This window comes from Cucurbita maxima, unplaced genomic scaffold (assembly GCF_002738345.1).
Source record: "Cucurbita maxima cultivar Rimu unplaced genomic scaffold, Cmax_1.0 Cma_Scf00028, whole genome shotgun sequence".
NCBI lineage: Eukaryota > Viridiplantae > Streptophyta > Magnoliopsida > Cucurbitales > Cucurbitaceae > Cucurbita > Cucurbita maxima.
Window position 1 is genome coordinate 1998875 of NW_019272044.1, and position 18325 is coordinate 2017199.

The 18325-nt window shown below is 37.3% G+C and overlaps 3 protein-coding genes across 5 annotated transcripts in view; 1 reads left to right on the forward strand and 2 right to left on the reverse strand.

Moving 5' to 3' along the window:
• LOC111500224 (regulator of nonsense transcripts 1 homolog) overlaps window positions 1–2144 on the forward strand; it is a 14336-nt gene extending 12192 nt beyond the window's left edge. Inside the window, exons 24-29 of the mRNA XM_023151903.1 lie at window positions 87–457; window positions 541–603; window positions 688–759; window positions 1048–1179; window positions 1255–1374; window positions 1637–2144. Of these exons, the coding sequence (XP_023007671.1) occupies window positions 87–457; window positions 541–603; window positions 688–759; window positions 1048–1179; window positions 1255–1374; window positions 1637–1771 (893 nt within the window). The 3' untranslated portion in view covers window positions 1772–2144. The remainder of the gene's footprint in view (window positions 1–86; window positions 458–540; window positions 604–687; window positions 760–1047; window positions 1180–1254; window positions 1375–1636) is intronic.
• Window positions 2145–2499: 355 nt separating this feature from the next.
• On the reverse strand, window positions 2500–3395 carry LOC111465095 (protein N-lysine methyltransferase METTL21A-like). The gene has a single exon (XM_023109385.1). The coding sequence runs from the start codon at window positions 3319–3321 to the stop codon at window positions 2557–2559; it is 765 nt and encodes a 254-aa protein (XP_022965153.1). The 5' UTR covers window positions 3322–3395; the 3' UTR covers window positions 2500–2556.
• Window positions 3396–4130: 735 nt separating this feature from the next.
• Window positions 4131–17372, reverse strand: LOC111500230 (lon protease homolog 2, peroxisomal-like). Of its 3 annotated transcripts, none has more exons than XR_002721058.1 (17): window positions 15901–16078; window positions 15619–15727; window positions 15219–15388; window positions 14957–15048; window positions 13874–14053; window positions 13698–13781; window positions 12882–13006; window positions 8940–9141; window positions 8642–8848; window positions 8131–8261; window positions 7361–7574; window positions 6157–6456; window positions 5553–5747; window positions 5209–5454; window positions 4783–4884; window positions 4434–4699; window positions 4131–4257 (listed from the first exon to the last, which is right to left on the reverse strand). XR_002721058.1 is itself a non-coding variant. In XM_023151923.1 (17 exons), the coding sequence occupies exons 1-17, from the start codon at window positions 17233–17235 to the stop codon at window positions 4616–4618; spliced, it is 2661 nt and encodes an 886-aa protein (XP_023007691.1). In that variant the 5' UTR covers window positions 17236–17372; the 3' UTR covers window positions 4137–4615. The 3 variants fall into 3 exon arrangements, 2 of the variants coding, with proteins under 2 accessions (XP_023007691.1, XP_023007690.1); XM_023151923.1 differs by lacking the exon at window positions 15901–16078 and adding exons at window positions 16415–16527; window positions 17129–17372 and having other exon boundaries at window positions 4137–4699; XM_023151922.1 differs by having other exon boundaries at window positions 4137–4699.
• Window positions 17373–18325: the final 953 nt, after the last annotated feature.

An 18325-nucleotide genomic window follows, 5' to 3' on the forward strand; every position in this document is an offset into this window, starting at 1 on the left:
TTTTTTTTTTTTTTTTTTTTTTTTTTTTTTTTTTTTTTTTTTTTTTTTTTTTTTTTTTTTTTGACAACTCAAATCTCCTAATTCAGGTTCGTACTTTCCTCCTCACCTGCCGAATGGAGCGCAAAAGCCTGGAGTGCATGCATCTGGTTATCCCATGCCACGAGTTCCTCTTCCCTCGTTTCATGGTGGTCCCCCGCATCCATATGGAATTCCAACTCGTGGAGCTGTACATGGACCAGTTGGTGCTGTTCCTCATGTTCCTCAACCAGGAAGTAGAGGCTTTGGGGCAGGGCGGGGAAATGTTGGTGCTCCTATTGGTAGTCAGCTTCCAAATCAGCAAGGCTCTCAACAAAATATTGGAAATCTTGGCTCCACTTTTAACTTTCCTGGTTTGGAGAGTCCCAATAGCCAACCATCAGTGGGTGGTCCGTTGTCTCAACTTGGGTTTGTTAACAATGTGTGTATTCTGTCTCCCTTCTCAGTATCCGTCTTGAGGGTTACCTTATGTACTGAAAGTATTTTTGTTTGTTCAACCAATAGATGCCTGTTCAGCCGCCTACTCAAACATTTCGTGATGGATACTCCATGGGAGGAATTTCGCAGGTACTTAATTGGTGTATAATATGCTTAGTTTTGCTATATTTGTCCTTAATCCACTTTTCTAAAGTAATTTTGATGATTTATCAGGACTTCTTGGGCGATGACTTTAAAAGCCAGGGATCACATGTTCCATACAATGTTACGGATTTCTCCACTCAGGTACTTTTCTGCAAGAATGTAATTCGTGATTGCTAGCACTAGTGCCCAAGTTTAATTTTAAGGATATAAGTCAGATGCTTAAGTAGAAGATATAGAGCAATCGATACTAGAAATTATTTGCACTATTTTTCTGAACAAGTTTGAACATTCTTATGTTTCAAGGCACGTTTAGGCATATCTTATTTTTTTGTGTCGTACTCTAGTACATTGGAACCTTTTGTTTCTGTTTTCACCAGATGGTGGACGCATCCAATTAACTTTTAATTCTCTCTTTTGGTTTATTTGTAGGCCTCTCAAACTGGATATCCCATTGATTATGTTAGTCAAGGAGCACAGGGTGGCTTTCCAGGGAGCTTCCTGAACCAGAATTCTCAATCTGGATATAACCGTTTCGGAACAGGAAATGATTTCATGTCGCAGGTTTTCTACTATTTTGCTTTCCTTGACTTGATTTCTGAAGTATCCATTGGCATTTAACCTCCATCTGTCTCACAGGACTACATGAACCATGGTTCACAAGGTTTATTTACTCAAGTTGGTTTCAGCGATCCCTCACTAGATGAAGCCTTCCAAAGTCACTATAACGTGACAAATACAAACTCACTACAGTCTCAGGTTTCTCTTAATACTTTAGTAGATTTGATAATTTATTGTCAAGTTTTACTGAATGATAGGGTGTGGGAACAATTGGCTTGTTATATCTTCTCACATATATTACCATCAAGTGGCTTCTCACATATATTACCATCAAGTGGGGGGTGGGGGGTGGGGGGTCAATTCGATACCGAATAACGCCAACTGTTGCATTTTAATCCTTCGGTTATATTTTCTCTGTTTTTTCTTTGTTGCTGAATAAAGAATAATAATTTTACATCAGGGCATGATGAATTCTCTCTACTCCCAGCCCTTTGCACATTACAATTCACAGCCTTCGACCCAGCAGGCCCCACCACAGCAGCAGCCTCAGCAGGGCCAGAGCTCTCAAAATCAGAAAATTCACTTTAGTGGTTGAAAGAGTGTAGGATTCGCGGCGGTGATGGGTATGCAACTGTCTGCCTCTTGATTGCAAGCTTGCCATTTTTTGGTCGATATGATTGTTCTATCCTCAACCATTGTTGGTAACATGGGATTTGGCAATCTACTAATACTCAAGAGTGGACAGAAGACGGAAGTGCTGTCTTTCAGCAAAACAAGGGCGGCACATCCAGGGCTGAGAAAGAAAAGATAACCCATATTCCTGCTTGAGGTTTTGTGTTAATGAATGAAACTACAAATATTATTTTGTGCAATGGAGCACTGCATGGCACGGTTTCGGCAAAAGGGTTCCATAATACGTAGGATCGGCTACATTTTGTGTGATATAACCCCTGGCAACTGATTCATTTGAAAAAAAAAAAAAAAAAAATACATAAGCAGCAGTCAAATGGACATTTTTGTACAGCAGCAGCTGGTGAAAGTTGCCTTATCTCATCCCTTCACCTCCCCGTGACATGTACCTGTACTCTGCTTTATCATTTCGTCAAGTAGAGGATGGCTGTAGACTATAGGAAGTATTATATAATTTTCTTTTGCGTAGTGAGTGCTGCTACTACTCCATACAGGAATGAATGTATTTTGATATGGTATATATCTTTTGGGCTTGTTAGGATATATTATTTCAGACTCAGCTCTATTGTGAAGTTGCCATATTTAATGCCATTTTGTTCTTCATTGAGGGATGGTAATATGGAAAGAATTATTAAAGGCAATTGAACAGTTCATCTCATATCAAGCATGCCAACTAACATTCTTTTTTGATTAGGAGTTCCTTTCTTCATCAGGTGGTTGGAGATGGAAAATAGAAAACAAGTCTAAAATGGCGTGGTCGTCGTCTTCCTCACGAGGTTCGTCTAGTTGAACTTGTGACTCTTCGACCTTGAATCCTTCATTCATGAACTCTTTTAGGCACTCGACGGTCCATGGTCGAATCTCAGAAGCTGCCCAGATTTTGCTATTTTTCCCAGAGATGATCTTTAGGACGTGTGCTAGAGGGGCCATGTCCTCTGAGTCATAGAACAAATCCGACATCAAAATCAGGTCAAACTCTCCCAACTCGTTTGCTCGACTCACTGATTCATCTAAGCCCCAGACGAGTTCCCTTACTTGAACTCGGTCCACGAGTCCATTGGCATCTACATTCCTCAACAACCCAGGAAGCAATGGTTCTACATCAGTAAGTACAACACGACGAGCACCAAGTAAAGCTGCCATCAAACCAGGGAGTCCAACCCCAGCTCCGAGCTCAATCACGGTCTTGTCCCGGATGTCGAAGTCGAATAACTTGCACTGAGTTGCCATCCATTCGGCTAGGACGAAGGCTGAGTTCCAGACCCAGGAACCGGTGAGCACTCTACCGGTTGTGGAATCATAGAGGTCGTCAAGCTCATGGATTACAACGTTTCTATCACTGATTTGGAATTCTCTAACGCCCATAGAAATCTCCTTGCCCTTTTCCTTTGCAGCTCCAGTCTTCTTTGTGCCTTCTTTTATAGCAAAAACCATCCCCCTTTTTTCTCTCGTCATTTTCAAAGAATCCTATACCGTTCTATCTCCCTCTCTTTCGAGAGTATCATTTAGGGATAAGATGCCGATTTACTTTGAAAAGGGAATGGAATTCTCACTTGGGAATTATTATAGATGAAGGATTTTTTTTTTTTTTTTTTTTTTTTAATAATCAAGAGCATCTTCTGTCATGTCAATTTGTTACTTTGAAGGTAAGATGACTCTTCTTAGCACTTTTGAGTGATGCTTTTCTAAAGTGATTGCTCAAAACAGTAGATTTAGTAGAGATAAAAGGCAATAACAAAGTTTCTTTGGACCATTGGGATTAGGTTTAGGGTTTAGGGTTTCTTAATTCTCTTGAAATTTATAGTTCCTACGTTGCTGAAGAGGTCAAAAATTTATTGTTGATCATCAAATACTTTTCGAACACTTCGCCCTAAAGGGATTTGAAACTCAATAAGAAAGACACATAAGAATATGCCCAAATGAATTATATATATTTGAGACCGAGTATCATCTCAGTCAAAATCTGAATGTATTGTTTTAACCCCATATTTCTTCCAGAGAATCTATTTATAATTCACTATAGGCTCGAGAAACAAACAGAAGATGGATATGAACAAGATATACAACAAGGAAAATGATTGAATAGCGAAACTCCTGAATATTTGGTAATCTCAAATGTACATCGATTGTAACTCATTATTTTAATGAATCATTTTTTCAGACAAAAGAGATTATGTAAACACTTACTTGAAATCTCACTTATCAGATTCTATTTTGAAATTCCTTCCTAAACGATCCAATAAAGCGATTATGACAAAGAAATAGAGAAATTAGTGAAGTAAAAAGTTGACTACATATAAAATAAAATAGGTGAAAAGAACAAGCAGTATTCAGTTAGGCTAGTGTTTATACAGCAGTATACCCTTCCTTTCTTTCAGAACAGGCCCAAACCTGTGATAGTTAAAAAAGATACACTTAAAAAGACTAAATATGTTTTGTTTATATATATATAAATACAGAATTATTTTCATAATTACAGGGAAAATAATCACGAGAAGGAAGAACCGCAGTTGACGATGATGAGTGTAGACTCGATAAAAGATGAAAGATCAAAGAACATTACATACCATTTTTATGCATACCAATTGAAACTTTCTGCAGCAAATTGGGTAACTTCCTTCTTGCACAAGAATAATGAGCAGAACTTGATTAGGCAGAGCCAGCTCCGACCAAATCGATAGCATTTTTATCCGATGAACACAGCAATGTGCTGACGGGTTCTAGACGATAATCATGCCATGTGTGCTTGTCATAACTTGGGGTGTAGCCTCCATGGACACCCACCTTCAAAAGCCTGCTCCAGGACGTCTTCCATCCGCTTAGCTAGTAATATCTAAATTGTGAAAAAAAACAAGTCAAAAACATTGCAAATCTTGATACTAATCAGATCAGAGAAAGCATCTTTAATCTTCTTACCTCCAAACTAGCAAGCACGGCTGAAGGAACTTCCGCTAAATCTTTCAAATTTCTCTCTGGGAGAATAACCCTCTTTATCCCATAACGATGTGCAGCTAATATCTGCAAAATATCTCGCTTGCATTAACATGAATGCTTCCTATTATATAAACACGGTTAAATTACATGTTTAGACCCTGAACTTTGAGGGATGTCTATTGATTCTTCGATTTTCAAAAGTATATAATAAGATTCTAAACTCTCAATTATGCGTCTAATAGGACGGACCCTACAAAATTTGAACGTTCTAAACATCATAAATTTTGATTTTATGTCTAACGAAGCTCTAAACCTTTAATTCTGTATCCAGTAGATCCAATTTTTCTAAAAATGATCAGATTTCAAAGACTAAATCTATAATAAAATATGAGATATGAGATGATGTACCTTGTCCTTGATGCCACCAACAGGTAGAACAAGACCCCTCAGAGTCATCTCTCCTGTCATTGCAGTATCAGCCCTAACTCTTTTCTTACCAAACAGTGAGACCAAAGCTGTTACAAGAGTCACACCAGCTGAAGGCCCATCCTTAGGCACCGCACCAGCGGGAAAATGTATATGAATATCACGACCCTCCAAAAGATTAGATTCACAAGCTGCTGCCAGTTTCAGATCTGTTGCCCTCGCTCGTACCTGTAATTATGCAATGGCGAAGAGAGGTTTAATTCATTTGAAGCGATAAAATTATATTTATGAAAGCACGCAAGTATCAAGATGAATAAGATACCCACCCAGGTAAGGGCTATCTGAGCTGATTCTTTAATGACGTCACCGAGCTGGCCAGTGAGATGTAATTCTCCCTTTCCGGACATTGCTGTAGCCTCCACGAACTGAACCTCTCCCCCAAAGGCAGTCCAAACCAATCCAACCGATATCCCAGGTGATATAACCCGCTCGGCTGCTTCTCTGTCATCAAATCTAGGAGGCTGCAGTACAGTAACAAGAATTAACAATATGTGGAAGATGCTTTCTGGAAATTCCAACTGAGAAGAAAAAAGAATTAGAAAAGCTTTCTATTTTGGCAGCTCAATTATATGCCAACAAACCGATAAAGATATGCTAACCCACGTTAGGACATAGGTCACATAGTTGCTCAAAGATCAAGAACATAGGTCACATAGTCGCTCAAAGATCAAGAACTATTCATTTAGCTCGACAGCAATAGATTTTGAATTGAATATCTAACTTAGGGCAGAAAGATTCATTAACCAATTGATAATAACCTAACATGTATACTAGTGAAGCAGAAAAGAACTGGACACAGCACAATTAGTTCATTCATCACGGACTTTACAAACACCAGTACATTAGCAAGAAGGGCACAGGAACTATTACCCCAAGCACTTTTTCAAGCATAGCCTCATCAACAACCAATGGAGAGGCTATCCTCAATGAGTTTGGCATCTCATGATCCGCTCCGATTGGGATGACCTCCATATCTACTTCAGCTCCATCAGAAAGTCTGTTTTCCAACAGAGGAGAAGAAACCTGATGCACATCTTTATTCAACGGGGCAGTTTGATCTCTTTCCACGACTCTAACAGCAGCAGCACGAGCCAACGCAGCCAAATTTCTCTCAAGGTTTCGTACACCAGCCTCTCTAGTGTATCTTTGAATAACAAGTTTAACCATAGCCTATCACAAATAACAGGTACGTATAAATTGTTTTCATATATAATAAGAGTAACTAAATTATATAACAGCTATGAAACAACACGACCTTGATGATGCATCTCCATAGATAAAAAGAAACCCACTTTTGAGATGAAGACAGAGACAGTTACACATTAAATGCTGTAGGATCACGTGAAACAAACAAGCCTAGGAGAATTATTATTATTTAATATTTATTGATTTTAAAGGAAAACAGATATTTTCATTGATGAAGAAAATAGTGCAGGAGCGAATCCAAACAGCCCGGCTGAAGAGAGAATACCAAAAAATAGGAAAATAAAAAACAGAAATTACCCAAATAAAATAAGAGCAGATAAGACATAAAGCTACAGAAATGCCCCCCAATTGTTACAAATATCTTGGAAATCTCCAAATGATCCGAGAATGGTAAAAATGTGCATGAATTTCTCATAATCATACGGCATCACATGCAGACCTAGCCTTGAGATGAAGTTCAGAAATCCTGTAAAGCAGTAAAATTGGAACTGGAAATACACCCAGAAACAGGAATTATGAGACAGCAAAGACAACGGTTCTGTAGAATGCTTTTAGTTGCAGTAAATCGGTGCTTAGAGAATTCATACTATTGCAACAGGCCCCTGATCATAATTATGAACTTGTGCAAGAAGAAGGAAAAGGTAAATATTGGAATAATGGGCAAGGTAATTACACAAGGCTATTATGTGGGAGGGCAGAAACTCGATTCAGGATGTATGTAGGAACCACTGTAAGGAGAATTACAGTACAAGGTAGGAATAACAAGAAAAGAGCGAGCAGAAGATGATCAATAGACTCTTGAAACTTCTTCAGGTTTGTAATGATAAAACAATTAATTGTAATCATCATTATATGAAGAGTTAACTACCTCTGGAATTTGAAGAAATTCAGCGCTTAGTCCATGTTGTTCTAAAACTCGAGGAATCAAATGGTGCATTGCAATCTTAAGTTTTTCCTCTGGTGTGTATCCAGGCAGCTCAATGACTTCCATCCTATCTAAAAGAGGAGGAGGTATGGGCTGCATTCTGTTAGCAGTGGCCACAAATACGACATTTGAAAGGTCAAATGGGACATTCAAATAACTATTGATCATTAGTTAAGGAATCACTCCGAGTACCTTAAGGATAAAAAAGCAGTTTTAGAATTTCAACAACACTAAGCATTAAATAGGGAGAAAATTTCGAGGCAACGCATGTATGGAAATAGTACACACCAATTACGCTTATCCAGCAAAAACCCTACCACAAAACAGCAAAAAGAAAAAAAGCTAAATCTACAGAGGCATCATTACCGCAGCCCACTCGACCTTTCCAACCTCATCCTCAATAAGTATCATATTTCTTTCCAACCATGAAACCTAGACATTCAAACATTATTAGGTTCCTTAAGCACCTTCTATTTCTTTCTATTCATTTACAAAAACAAATTGCACAAACAGAAGAGCAAAACTTAATGCCTCGAGAGAGACATTTCCAAGGACACTAATGTTTTGATCTATTTAAAACCTTTTAAATAATCTTCCTTACCTTCATTCTTGCCTTCATAAAAACATAGAGAATCTAAACACCATAGCACGCTCTATTACTAAAATGAGTGCAGTGTACAAATAAATTAATAAAAAACACTAGATTAGGATACTGATCATTGAACTTTTTGTTCTGTTCAGGGTCAAGAACCTCCAGTAGAGCGGAAGCTGGATCGCCTCGCACATCAGAACCTGTCTTGTCAATCTCATCTAATAGCATGACTGGGTTGCAAACAGCTACTCTCTGTAAAATGTTAAAGAAGAAATTTCAAGGGTAGATAAAGCATCAAACCTAGTCACCCATCATCTGGCATTTAGATGAGAGCAATAACAAGTTTTCCTATTCTTTCCTAACCACAACTCTCAAGGATTCTTACTATTGATAGGCATCTTAACCTTCTTGAAAGGAAAAACACCCCAGTCTAAAGTTTCATAAGGTGAAAAGGAAAAACGATAATAAATAAAAATGATTGGATAAGAAGCATCAAACACTAAAGACAATTATCAACAAGACAATAGTTTAATCTACCAAGAACCTGCTGCAAACAAACGCTGAAGCTTTAGATAATAATATTCTGAAAGAGCAATTAAATTTGGACCAATAGGAGGCGAGGGGAAGACTACCTTCAGTCCATCAATAAGACGCCCTGGCATGCTTCCAATGTAGGTCCTCCTATGTCCTCTAATGTCAGCCTCATCTTTAACACCACCCAGGGATATGCGTACAAATTTTCTGCCCAGAGCAGCAGCAATAGATGATGCCAAAGATGTCTTTCCCACACCTGGTGGCCCAACAAAGCACAGCACAGGCCCTCTTGCATCTGGCTTAAGCTGATAATGTTGGATGGAGTCAAATAATACCGAGTTTAAACTCAAATGTGAAAATACTGAGGGTTGAAAAAAATATTTGATGATAAGTTACCTTCCGAACAGCAAGATATTCAATAATTCGTTGCTTGACCTTGACCAAACCATAGTGGTCACTATCAAGACGTTCCTTGGCAGCTTTCAAGTCTAATTCATGTTCTTCAGTAGCCTTTTTCCATGGAAGGTCAGCAAGAAGCTCGAGGTAAACTCGCAAGCTGTTATATCCCGGTTGTTGAGGTTGCATCTTTTTAAGGCTCCTGTGAAGATTATACAAATAAAGGTGTAAAATTAGCTAATATATAAAAATCTCATTTGATCAGAGATTCACAATGCAGCTAGGATAATTAGCCAGCCATGATACGGTACATCCAAATAAAAAATGTGCTAATGTCATCGATAATTTCCTGTAAACCATTAATGCTTCTAGCAAGCTATCAAAATTGGTTGCGCATGTTTGATAGTGTATAGCAACACAAATCTACTTCCTACAGTACATGTCAATATAATCTTTAGGACAACACGTATCATATCAGATAACAATATTCAAAGCTGTAATTTCAGAAAAAGTTCGTTAATCATCTGTGCTTATGGGGCTGTAAAACCAAGCATCATACTACATTTCCCACCACAAGATTAGATATAACCATCTATCAACAATAAAAACAAACACAGAGAAGAATTATTTCACGATCTTTTTTCCCTGTGTTTTGAAAGTGCGAACTGTTGAACACAACTCTCTGTGGGAAACACTCGCACTCTTTATTAAAACCAATCGAGAAGAGAATACAGGACACTGTGTAGAATACTTTTTGGATTTCTTGGATGAATAACCTAGGTAGGGTGGAGGTGTATTTGTACTAGAGCCTACGCAATCTAGACATAACAAATCTAAATCTTTTTCCTAAAATATCTAGATCTCTTCTCCTAAAATCAGATATCTTACCTAAAATCTCTACTAAAATAAATATACAATGAGCTTGACTCTATTGGGCTAGTGATGATATTTCAACACTCCCCCTCAGCACTAGTCCTCATTCGTTGCACCATGTTGAGCTGACGACGAAAACTCTCATGTTTGCCAATATTCAGCTCTTTTGTAAACAAGTCTGCCACTTGGTCATCTGTCTTGATCTGCTGCATCTCGATTTCTTCCTTCAAGACTTTCTCTCTAATGAAATGGTAGTGTACCTCCACATGCTTTGTTCTGACATAAAACACCGAATTTTCTGCTAGGCGAATCGCAAATTAATTGTTACAATGAAGTGGTATTGGATACTCAATTTTCTGGTGTCAATCTTCCATCAAAAGTTTTAACCATGTATTTTCCTGAGCTGCTCCAGCTGCTGCTCTGTACTCTGCTTCTTTAGTTGACAATGATAGTGTTGGTTGTCTTTTGTTACACCAAAAAATTATTCTCGAACCGAGCTTGAACGCATACCCAGTGATTGATCTTCGGGTATCGTGGTCTCCTGCATAGTCGACATCACTATATTCAGCTAGCTTCCAGTCTTCACTTCTTTTATATAAACGATCGTAATTGATTGTACTTTTGACATATCTCAAGGTCCGTCGAGCCGCATCCAAATGAGGCTTCTTCGGATTTTGCATATATTGATCAATGACTCCAACTTCATTTTCGAATTTCTTCGGTTGGTCCATGTAGAGCTCTCTATTTAACTCTCCATGCAAGAAAGCATTATTCATATCCATTTGCCATAAGTTCCAATCTTTATTTACCGTAAGTACTGGAAGAATTTGTACGATAATGATTTTTGCCACTGGACTAAACGTTTCATCATAGTCTAGTTCATATTCTTGAGAGAATCCTGAATCTATAGTCTGAGCTTTGTATCTCACGATTGATCCATCCGGGGTACACATTAATTCGTAAGCTCACTTGTAAGATATGAGTTTGGTATCTCTGGGTCTTGGCACTAATTCCCAAGTTTGATTTTGTTCCAGGGCTATAGTTTCTTCCTCCATCGCTTTCTGCCAAGCTGAGTTTTGTGATGCTTCTTCATATGTCTCCGGCTCATTAACTTTGTCTTCTACTGCGTTGGCATACTCTGGATTTGCCTTTAGGATTATTTCTGAATGTCTAAGTTGTTGAGGTGTCATTTCATTTTCACTAGGCTCGCTTGGTTAAGTCACTTCTTGCTCACCAACACTAGTGTCACTTGAATCTTCAGGCACATCAGCACTTAAGTAAATGTGTACAATTTGCTCCCCTGTCTTTTGTGGAAGAATCTCTTCAGTTTGCTCCTTTGTGTTCTGTAAAAGAATTTCTTCCGTTTGCTTCTCTGTGTTCTGTAAAAGAATTTCTTTAGTTAGCTTAAGGCCTGGTAATTCTTCCTTCTCTGAGGGCCACCCCTCTTCCATTACACCGCTTTGATCGTCAATCATGTGGTTTAAGCATCTTGAATCAATGATCCAGTCATCCTCGTAATCCATATGCTCTTCCATCATTGCCATGAGTGCTAGCTCGTCTTCTACTATTGGACATAGTACCTCTGCATCCCATTCATCCTCTATCTTCTTTTTGGATATTGTCACATTGCTTTCAACCGACTTTTTCCTGGACCAACAATCTTTAAGACATGTGGCCCTTTTCCCACAATTATAGCAAATACCTTCAAATCTCTTTTCCTTGGAAACTCTTGTTGTTTTTCTGAGCTCTCTCGGGTTGTGAAGTTCCTTGGTGACTTCTTCTTTTGTCACCATTGTATCCACCTTTGGTAGACGGCCTATTATTGCTCCGACTTTCACTTGTGTAGAGTGCTTCTTCTTCACCCTTCAATATGATGCCTCCCATTTGTTTAGCCATGGCTTCTTGGCTGGCTAACAAATTTTCGAACTCTACAAGTGATGGTTGAATGGGCCATCCTTGTACAGCAGTAATAAAGCTTCTATATTCCGGTCGCAATCCGTGGATTATAATCCTCTTCATTCGAGATTCTACAATGGCAAACTTCGGGTCTAGTTCAGTAATCTCCCGACAGATCGATTTGACCTTGTGAAAGTACTGAGCAATCGTCATGTCACGTTGTGTAATTGACAACAACTCATTCTCCAGAAGTTGTAGTCTCGTATCGTTCTTCTTTGAAAACAACATCACGAACGTGTCCTATGCTTCTTTCGGTGTCTTGTCATCCCAAATATGTTCTAACATCTCTTCTACGATTGTGGTCTTCAAGGCAAACATTGCTTTGCCTGATTTGATTCTCCATTTGTGCAAGGCGTCGTTAGAATCCTCCTCTGGCGGTGTAGTTTCACACCCGCCAACGATCTCCCGAAGATCCTGTTCTTGTAAATAGGACATCATGCATGTTGCCCACGTGTTGTAGTTGTTGTTTTTGAGTTTCTTGATTCCTCTAACGATTTGGAAATCACCCATCATGTTGGTCATACCTCAGTAATACCAAACAAGCTCTTTCAACACAAGACTTGCAGAGTCACAGACTACTCACGACACAAAAGAAACTCACTCACTACTAATCTCAAGAAATCGTTTCTGATGTGGAAGATCAGATAGAGCTGCAACAATAGAGCATACTAAGAATTCCAAGAGATCAGATAACATACACTAACCAAGCTCTGATACCAATTGTTGAACACAACTCTCTGTGGGAAACACTCGCACTCGACCAATCAACACTCGCACTCGCACTGTGTAGAATACTTTTTGGATTTCTTGGATGAATAACCTAGGTAGGGTGGAGGTGTATTTATACTAGAGCCTACGCAATCTAAACCTAACAAATCTAAATCTAAATCTAACAAACCTAAATCTTTTTCCTAAAATATCTAGATCTCTTCTCCTAAAATCAGATATCTTTTCTAAAATCTCTACTAAAATAAATATACAATGGGCTCGTACAATTATTGGGCTTGACTCTATTGGGCTAATGATGATATTTCAACACTAACTATGAGAACAAATCAAAACTTTAGCTGCACGAAAACAAAACATATACTACGTCTTTTCAGAAAGCCATACCTCAGCTCCCTCTGGGCATGCTTCCAGATATTGGCAGGCATTTCAGCACTTTGCATCTTTCTTTCCAGGGCAACCAAATCATCTTCATCGTGATCATCACCAAGCTCCTCCTTTATGGCCCTCATCTGCACATCATACAATAAAATGACAAGGGTCAGGTGGTCTAAAATAATAGTCACGATGAACCAGCAAAGCCAGTCACCAGATTAAACAACCTACATGGTGAAAGTGGAAACCTGACTTCTGTCAGAGGCACTTTTCTATAACATTAGATATCTCACAATTTTGAAATTATTCTCAACAATAACCGCGGTAAATTAGCTTACTTGAGAATGACATAATATTGGATCAAACACGCAATCAATACCACAATCAATTTATATTTAAGTTGAACATAGCAATTTCAATAAAGTAATAAAATCAGCGAAAAGTGTTAAGGTTACCCCATTATTAGAAAGATTGTGAGTTGTTCCTTACGTAGAAGCGATATGCATCAAATATTTGAATCACATAATAGAACTCAACATATTTGGTTGTAAATAATGTAAAACTATATGCATTAATAGCTAAAATAGCAGGTTAACAGCCAAAATGGAATTCACCATATGTATGGATTTTCACAATTACGTAAAATCACATGCCATTAGGCATGACACCATTGATTAAGCATCCAAGCATCCAAACCGATGCCCATGCTTTCATCATTTAGTGATAATGAATACACCATAAAATAACAAAAATCTTGGACATAAAGTGATGTTCCTACTGTCTGACTACAGGGAAAAAAAAAACTATAATTGCTGTGTGAAAGCTAACCTGCTGGCGCAAAAGGAATTCTTTCTGTGATTTTGATAACTGTCCTTCTACTTTTTGCGTAATCTTCTCAGCTACACGTATTGACTGTTGCAAGTAATAACAACATGACTTTACAATATGAAAAGGGAATATTGAAGTGACGTTCACTATTATTTACTCTTTGATAAAAGACTTGCCTGCAAATGCCTGTCAACTAACTCCATTGCTTTTGAAAGCCTTACTCTTAAGTCAACTGAATCCAGCATAGATAATTGCTCTTCAAAACTCATCTCAAAGCTGGCGACAAATATATCAGCCAGTTTATGAACTGGAACTGTCTCCAAAAGAACTTTAATCCTTCCTCCAGTTTTTTGTTTCTAGAAGCGGGAAAAGGTGTGAATTACTGTTCCAAAGGTTGACTTAGATGTACATAGTAATAACAGAAGTGGTGAAAAATTGAATGGACTTGATTTTAAAAGAGAAAAGAATTAATGTAGTCTAGAAAAGTAAAATCTCCGTTGATAAAGAAACAAAATTTTCCATTATCATTGAGGACCAGCAACAAATATCTTCCTTCAAGTGAAGTTATAAGGATTCCCCAACAGAAAACAGATTTAAACCCACATTACAAAAATTACCCCCCAAAGTAACTGAAACTAAAACTGTTACCCATTAACCGTTTATTGAAAACCCAAGAAACACTAAGGATCCTGAAAGTGTGGGCCCAACATTTGCTGCTGTAAGAACACTAAAATTCTCAGACTTTACTAAGCCGTAAAACAAAATGACAGAATGAAAGGTAGACTTATGGGATGACATTTCTTTTATAACCTATTTGCAATATATAAACCACCCAACGTACCAACCAAACTAAAACATAAGCTTTCCCTGGACATCTTGATTTACAAATAGCATTTAACCACACCTTGTTAACTTTGGAGAAAATAGAATTTACATTCACTAAAGAGTTAAAAAGAAAAACAACCCTGAAACTGCCTTCCATTTATTGTTTCGAGAAGAGAAAGAAACACCTTCCAATAATTTCATCACCTCTAACAAAAGCAAATCGTTTGCTGAACCAGTTCTAGGAATAATAACCAATTGGATTTTTCCAACAAAAAAATTTAGCAGTAGTCTTGTTGGAAAGAACTTTAGCATTAATCTTGTCTCCATGCACTTGAATTGTTATCTTGCTTTCATGAAACACATGCCATTTTTCAACACCCTGAATAAAGGTAATAACCATGTAATAAAATAAAAGAGATAGCATCACTGGATACCTGTTCAAGAACAGATATAAGCTCCATCGCAGTAGCTTTGAATTGTCGAGATAATGAAACAAATTCAGGGTCTTGCTCCACTTGCTCCATCTCTAAATAAGATGATAAATAAAGAAGCAACTAACAAGGTCAGCAGATGAGTTCAAAAGGCAACCTATTTGTTTAATCAATGAACTCAAAAAGTCTGTACAGAAAACCACTTCCAAAAAAATCATATCCTTTCACCAATTTATGAAATATAAGAACGCAATCAACCACCAACCTTCCTTTGTCATTTCTGAATGTGATATTCGTGCAGTATAGTATGTTCCCCTGGTGCTAAGTTCCTGGACAGTAAATCTACATAAACCTTCTAGCACAACTGTATATGTCACTCTTCCACTCGGCTTCTCCACTCCTCTAGAAAGTTGCAAGGCACGAGCGGCAACACCCCTGACAAAAAGGATTTCAGACAACCAGCCTCTCAACTATTACCCCATCTTGCATTTTGTAACATTATACAAACATAATGAAAAAATTGTATGTTGAGTTATATGGAGAAAGATATCGATTACAATGAGAAAAAGTCGAGAAAAAACTTCATAGGTACTTCTGCTATCTTATGGTCGGATAAACAGAAACAACTAGATTATGGAATGACAAAAGACAAGTAGACATCATACCTTGAATGCCATTGAATAACTTCCTGATGATTTTTCCCATCTACTCTTTGCGAGTCAGAGGAACCAGATTGAACCCTCGAGCTACGATCTCCAGAATCACTTCCCACACCTAACCATTATTTTTGTTTGTCTGAAACAGTTAAATTATTTTTTCCTCGTCCCATAACCAAACATTACAAACATACATCACACCAACAAAACTTCTTCATACAATATAACATCCAATCAAAATGTAGCTGCTTAACCCTTGATTGTTTATAAAATAAGCAGCAAGCTAACTACCTTGAGATAACACAGGACCTATCGCTGAGGCGTCAGCATCATCTCGAACTGGAAGAATACCAATCAATCCCTTCTCTTCTCGCTGCCACAACTCTTGCTCCACCAGTTTCACACTGCGTCCATAGTAAAAAAATTTACACGTCAACCTTTTGTCAACGTCCATAAAATGTGCACAATCTCACAACAAATGCAAATTGCAATTAGGAACAAGAATATCAGATTTTCGTGTGAAAAAACATTTCAAAATCCGAAAAGTTTGAAATGAGTTCCAACATGAACTGAAAACTGATTGTCAAAACATAAAGACAGAAGTCAAACACAACCAAAAAACTCCCACGAGACGCCGTACAGACGAAAAAGCTAAAAAAAAATTGGCCTCCCTATATCGCCAAAAAAAAAAAAAAAAAAAAAAAAAAAAAAAAAAAAAAAAAAAAAAAAAAAAAAAANTAACATCCAATCAAAATGTAGCTGCTTAACCCTTGATTGTTTATAAAATAAGCAGCAAGCTAACTACCTTGAGATAACACAGGACCTATCGCTGAGGCGTCAGCATCATCTCGAACTGGAAGAATACCAATCAATCCCTTCTCTTCTCGCTGCCACAACTCTTGCTCCACCAGTTTCACACTGCGTCCATAGTAAAAAAATTTACACGTCAACCTTTTGTCAACGTCCATAAAATGTGCACAATCTCACAACAAATGCAAATTGCAATTAGGAACAAGAATATCAGATTTTCGTGTGAAAAAACATTTCAAAATCCGAAAAGTTTGAAATGAGTTCCAACATGAACTGAAAACTGATTGTCAAAACATAAAGACAGAAGTCAAACACAACCAAAAAACTCCCACGAGACGCCGTACAGACGAAAAAGCTAAAAAAAAATTGGCCTCCCTATATCGAAAAAAAAAAAAAAAAAAAAAAAACAAAGAACAAAATTCAAGTTACACACAAATTCAGCTATATAATTTCAAAAAAAAAAAAAAAAAAAAAAAAAAAGTCCGAATACCACGATCAGGCGAGTTAAGTGATGATCCAAAGCTACAAGCTCCAAATTACCGAAGAAAAAAAAAAGTCAAAATCACTCGGAACAAAATCAAGTTCATCAGAATTTCCTTGACGCTCAAGAAAAACAGCATGATTTTGCATTAAAGTCAAATTACCGGTGAACGGGAAGAAGAAGAAGAAGAAAACAGAGCTGTAATCACTAGTATTTCTTGACACGTACCTGCTGGATGAAGTGCATCGAATCCGAATAATGGCGCCTGGTAAAAGAACCTTGTTTCTGAAGGGAAGAATTCCGAGTCGACTCGGTAACTCCACCGATTCCACCATGATTGCAGTCGATGAAGAAGAGAGAGAGAGACGTCTGTGGCAGAGGTGGGGAAGATGAGAGTGGGTTTTAACAGACCGAAACGACGACGTTGAATCTTTGCATCAACAGCAACAAACCTTCTGAATCTCCTAGTTTTCCTTTCTTCTGGTGGAGTATTTAAAACAAAACATTTTGTGAAAAAAGTCCCTTGAATTTTCATAATTAGATTTTCGCCTCGGTTGTTTTGAAAATTTGCTTTATGGACCCCACGAAATGCAATTATCTTGATAAGTCGGTTGAAGAGTTCGGATAGAAATTGAAGGCTGCCTCACCTTTTTTCTTTTCTATGATTATTATTATTATTATTATTATTATTATTATTAAAAAAAATATATTTAGTTAAAAAAATATTTGTTTTGACAAATGGAACTTGAGGTAAATGCTTGAATAATGAATGAGTAAATCTCATTGGAATAAATTTAAAAAGTTTCTAAAATATAATTTACAAAAAGTTTTTTTTTTTAATATATATTTATATTAATAAGGGACAGAAAAAGATAATATAATTTTATCTTGACAGAAATCTCTTCTACTCGACCCCAGGTTCTATGTAAATAGAGAATTATCGTCCCGTTTTGGTAGGTCTCCACGAGTTAAATGAACATCTCTAATTGTAACGACCATCAACACTCCTATTTTTTAAGTCCTGACAAATGAAACTAGATTATCATGAGTCGTGATATAAATAAATAAAAAAATTGTCGAGCATCTCAATTATATTTCACTTAAAAATTGTTACCGGTACTTTCTAAAATAATTCGCCCAAATATACTTATTGTTTAAATAAATAGAAAAAAACTCTCCTCTAATCTCTCACGATTCCTTTACTATAATAACTGGCTAAACACTTATCAGTACTTCCTTAAAACAAACACAAAAAATAAAAAAGGTTCCGATTTAGTTTTTAAAAGTTCAGATTTAGTTATGAGATATGGAATTTGAACATGTCACTCCCTTTTATTTTATTGAATGATATTAATTTGGTAAAACTAACGGAGAAAACAAACCGAGTAAAAGGAAAAACACTGTTGGATGATGAAAGTCCCACAT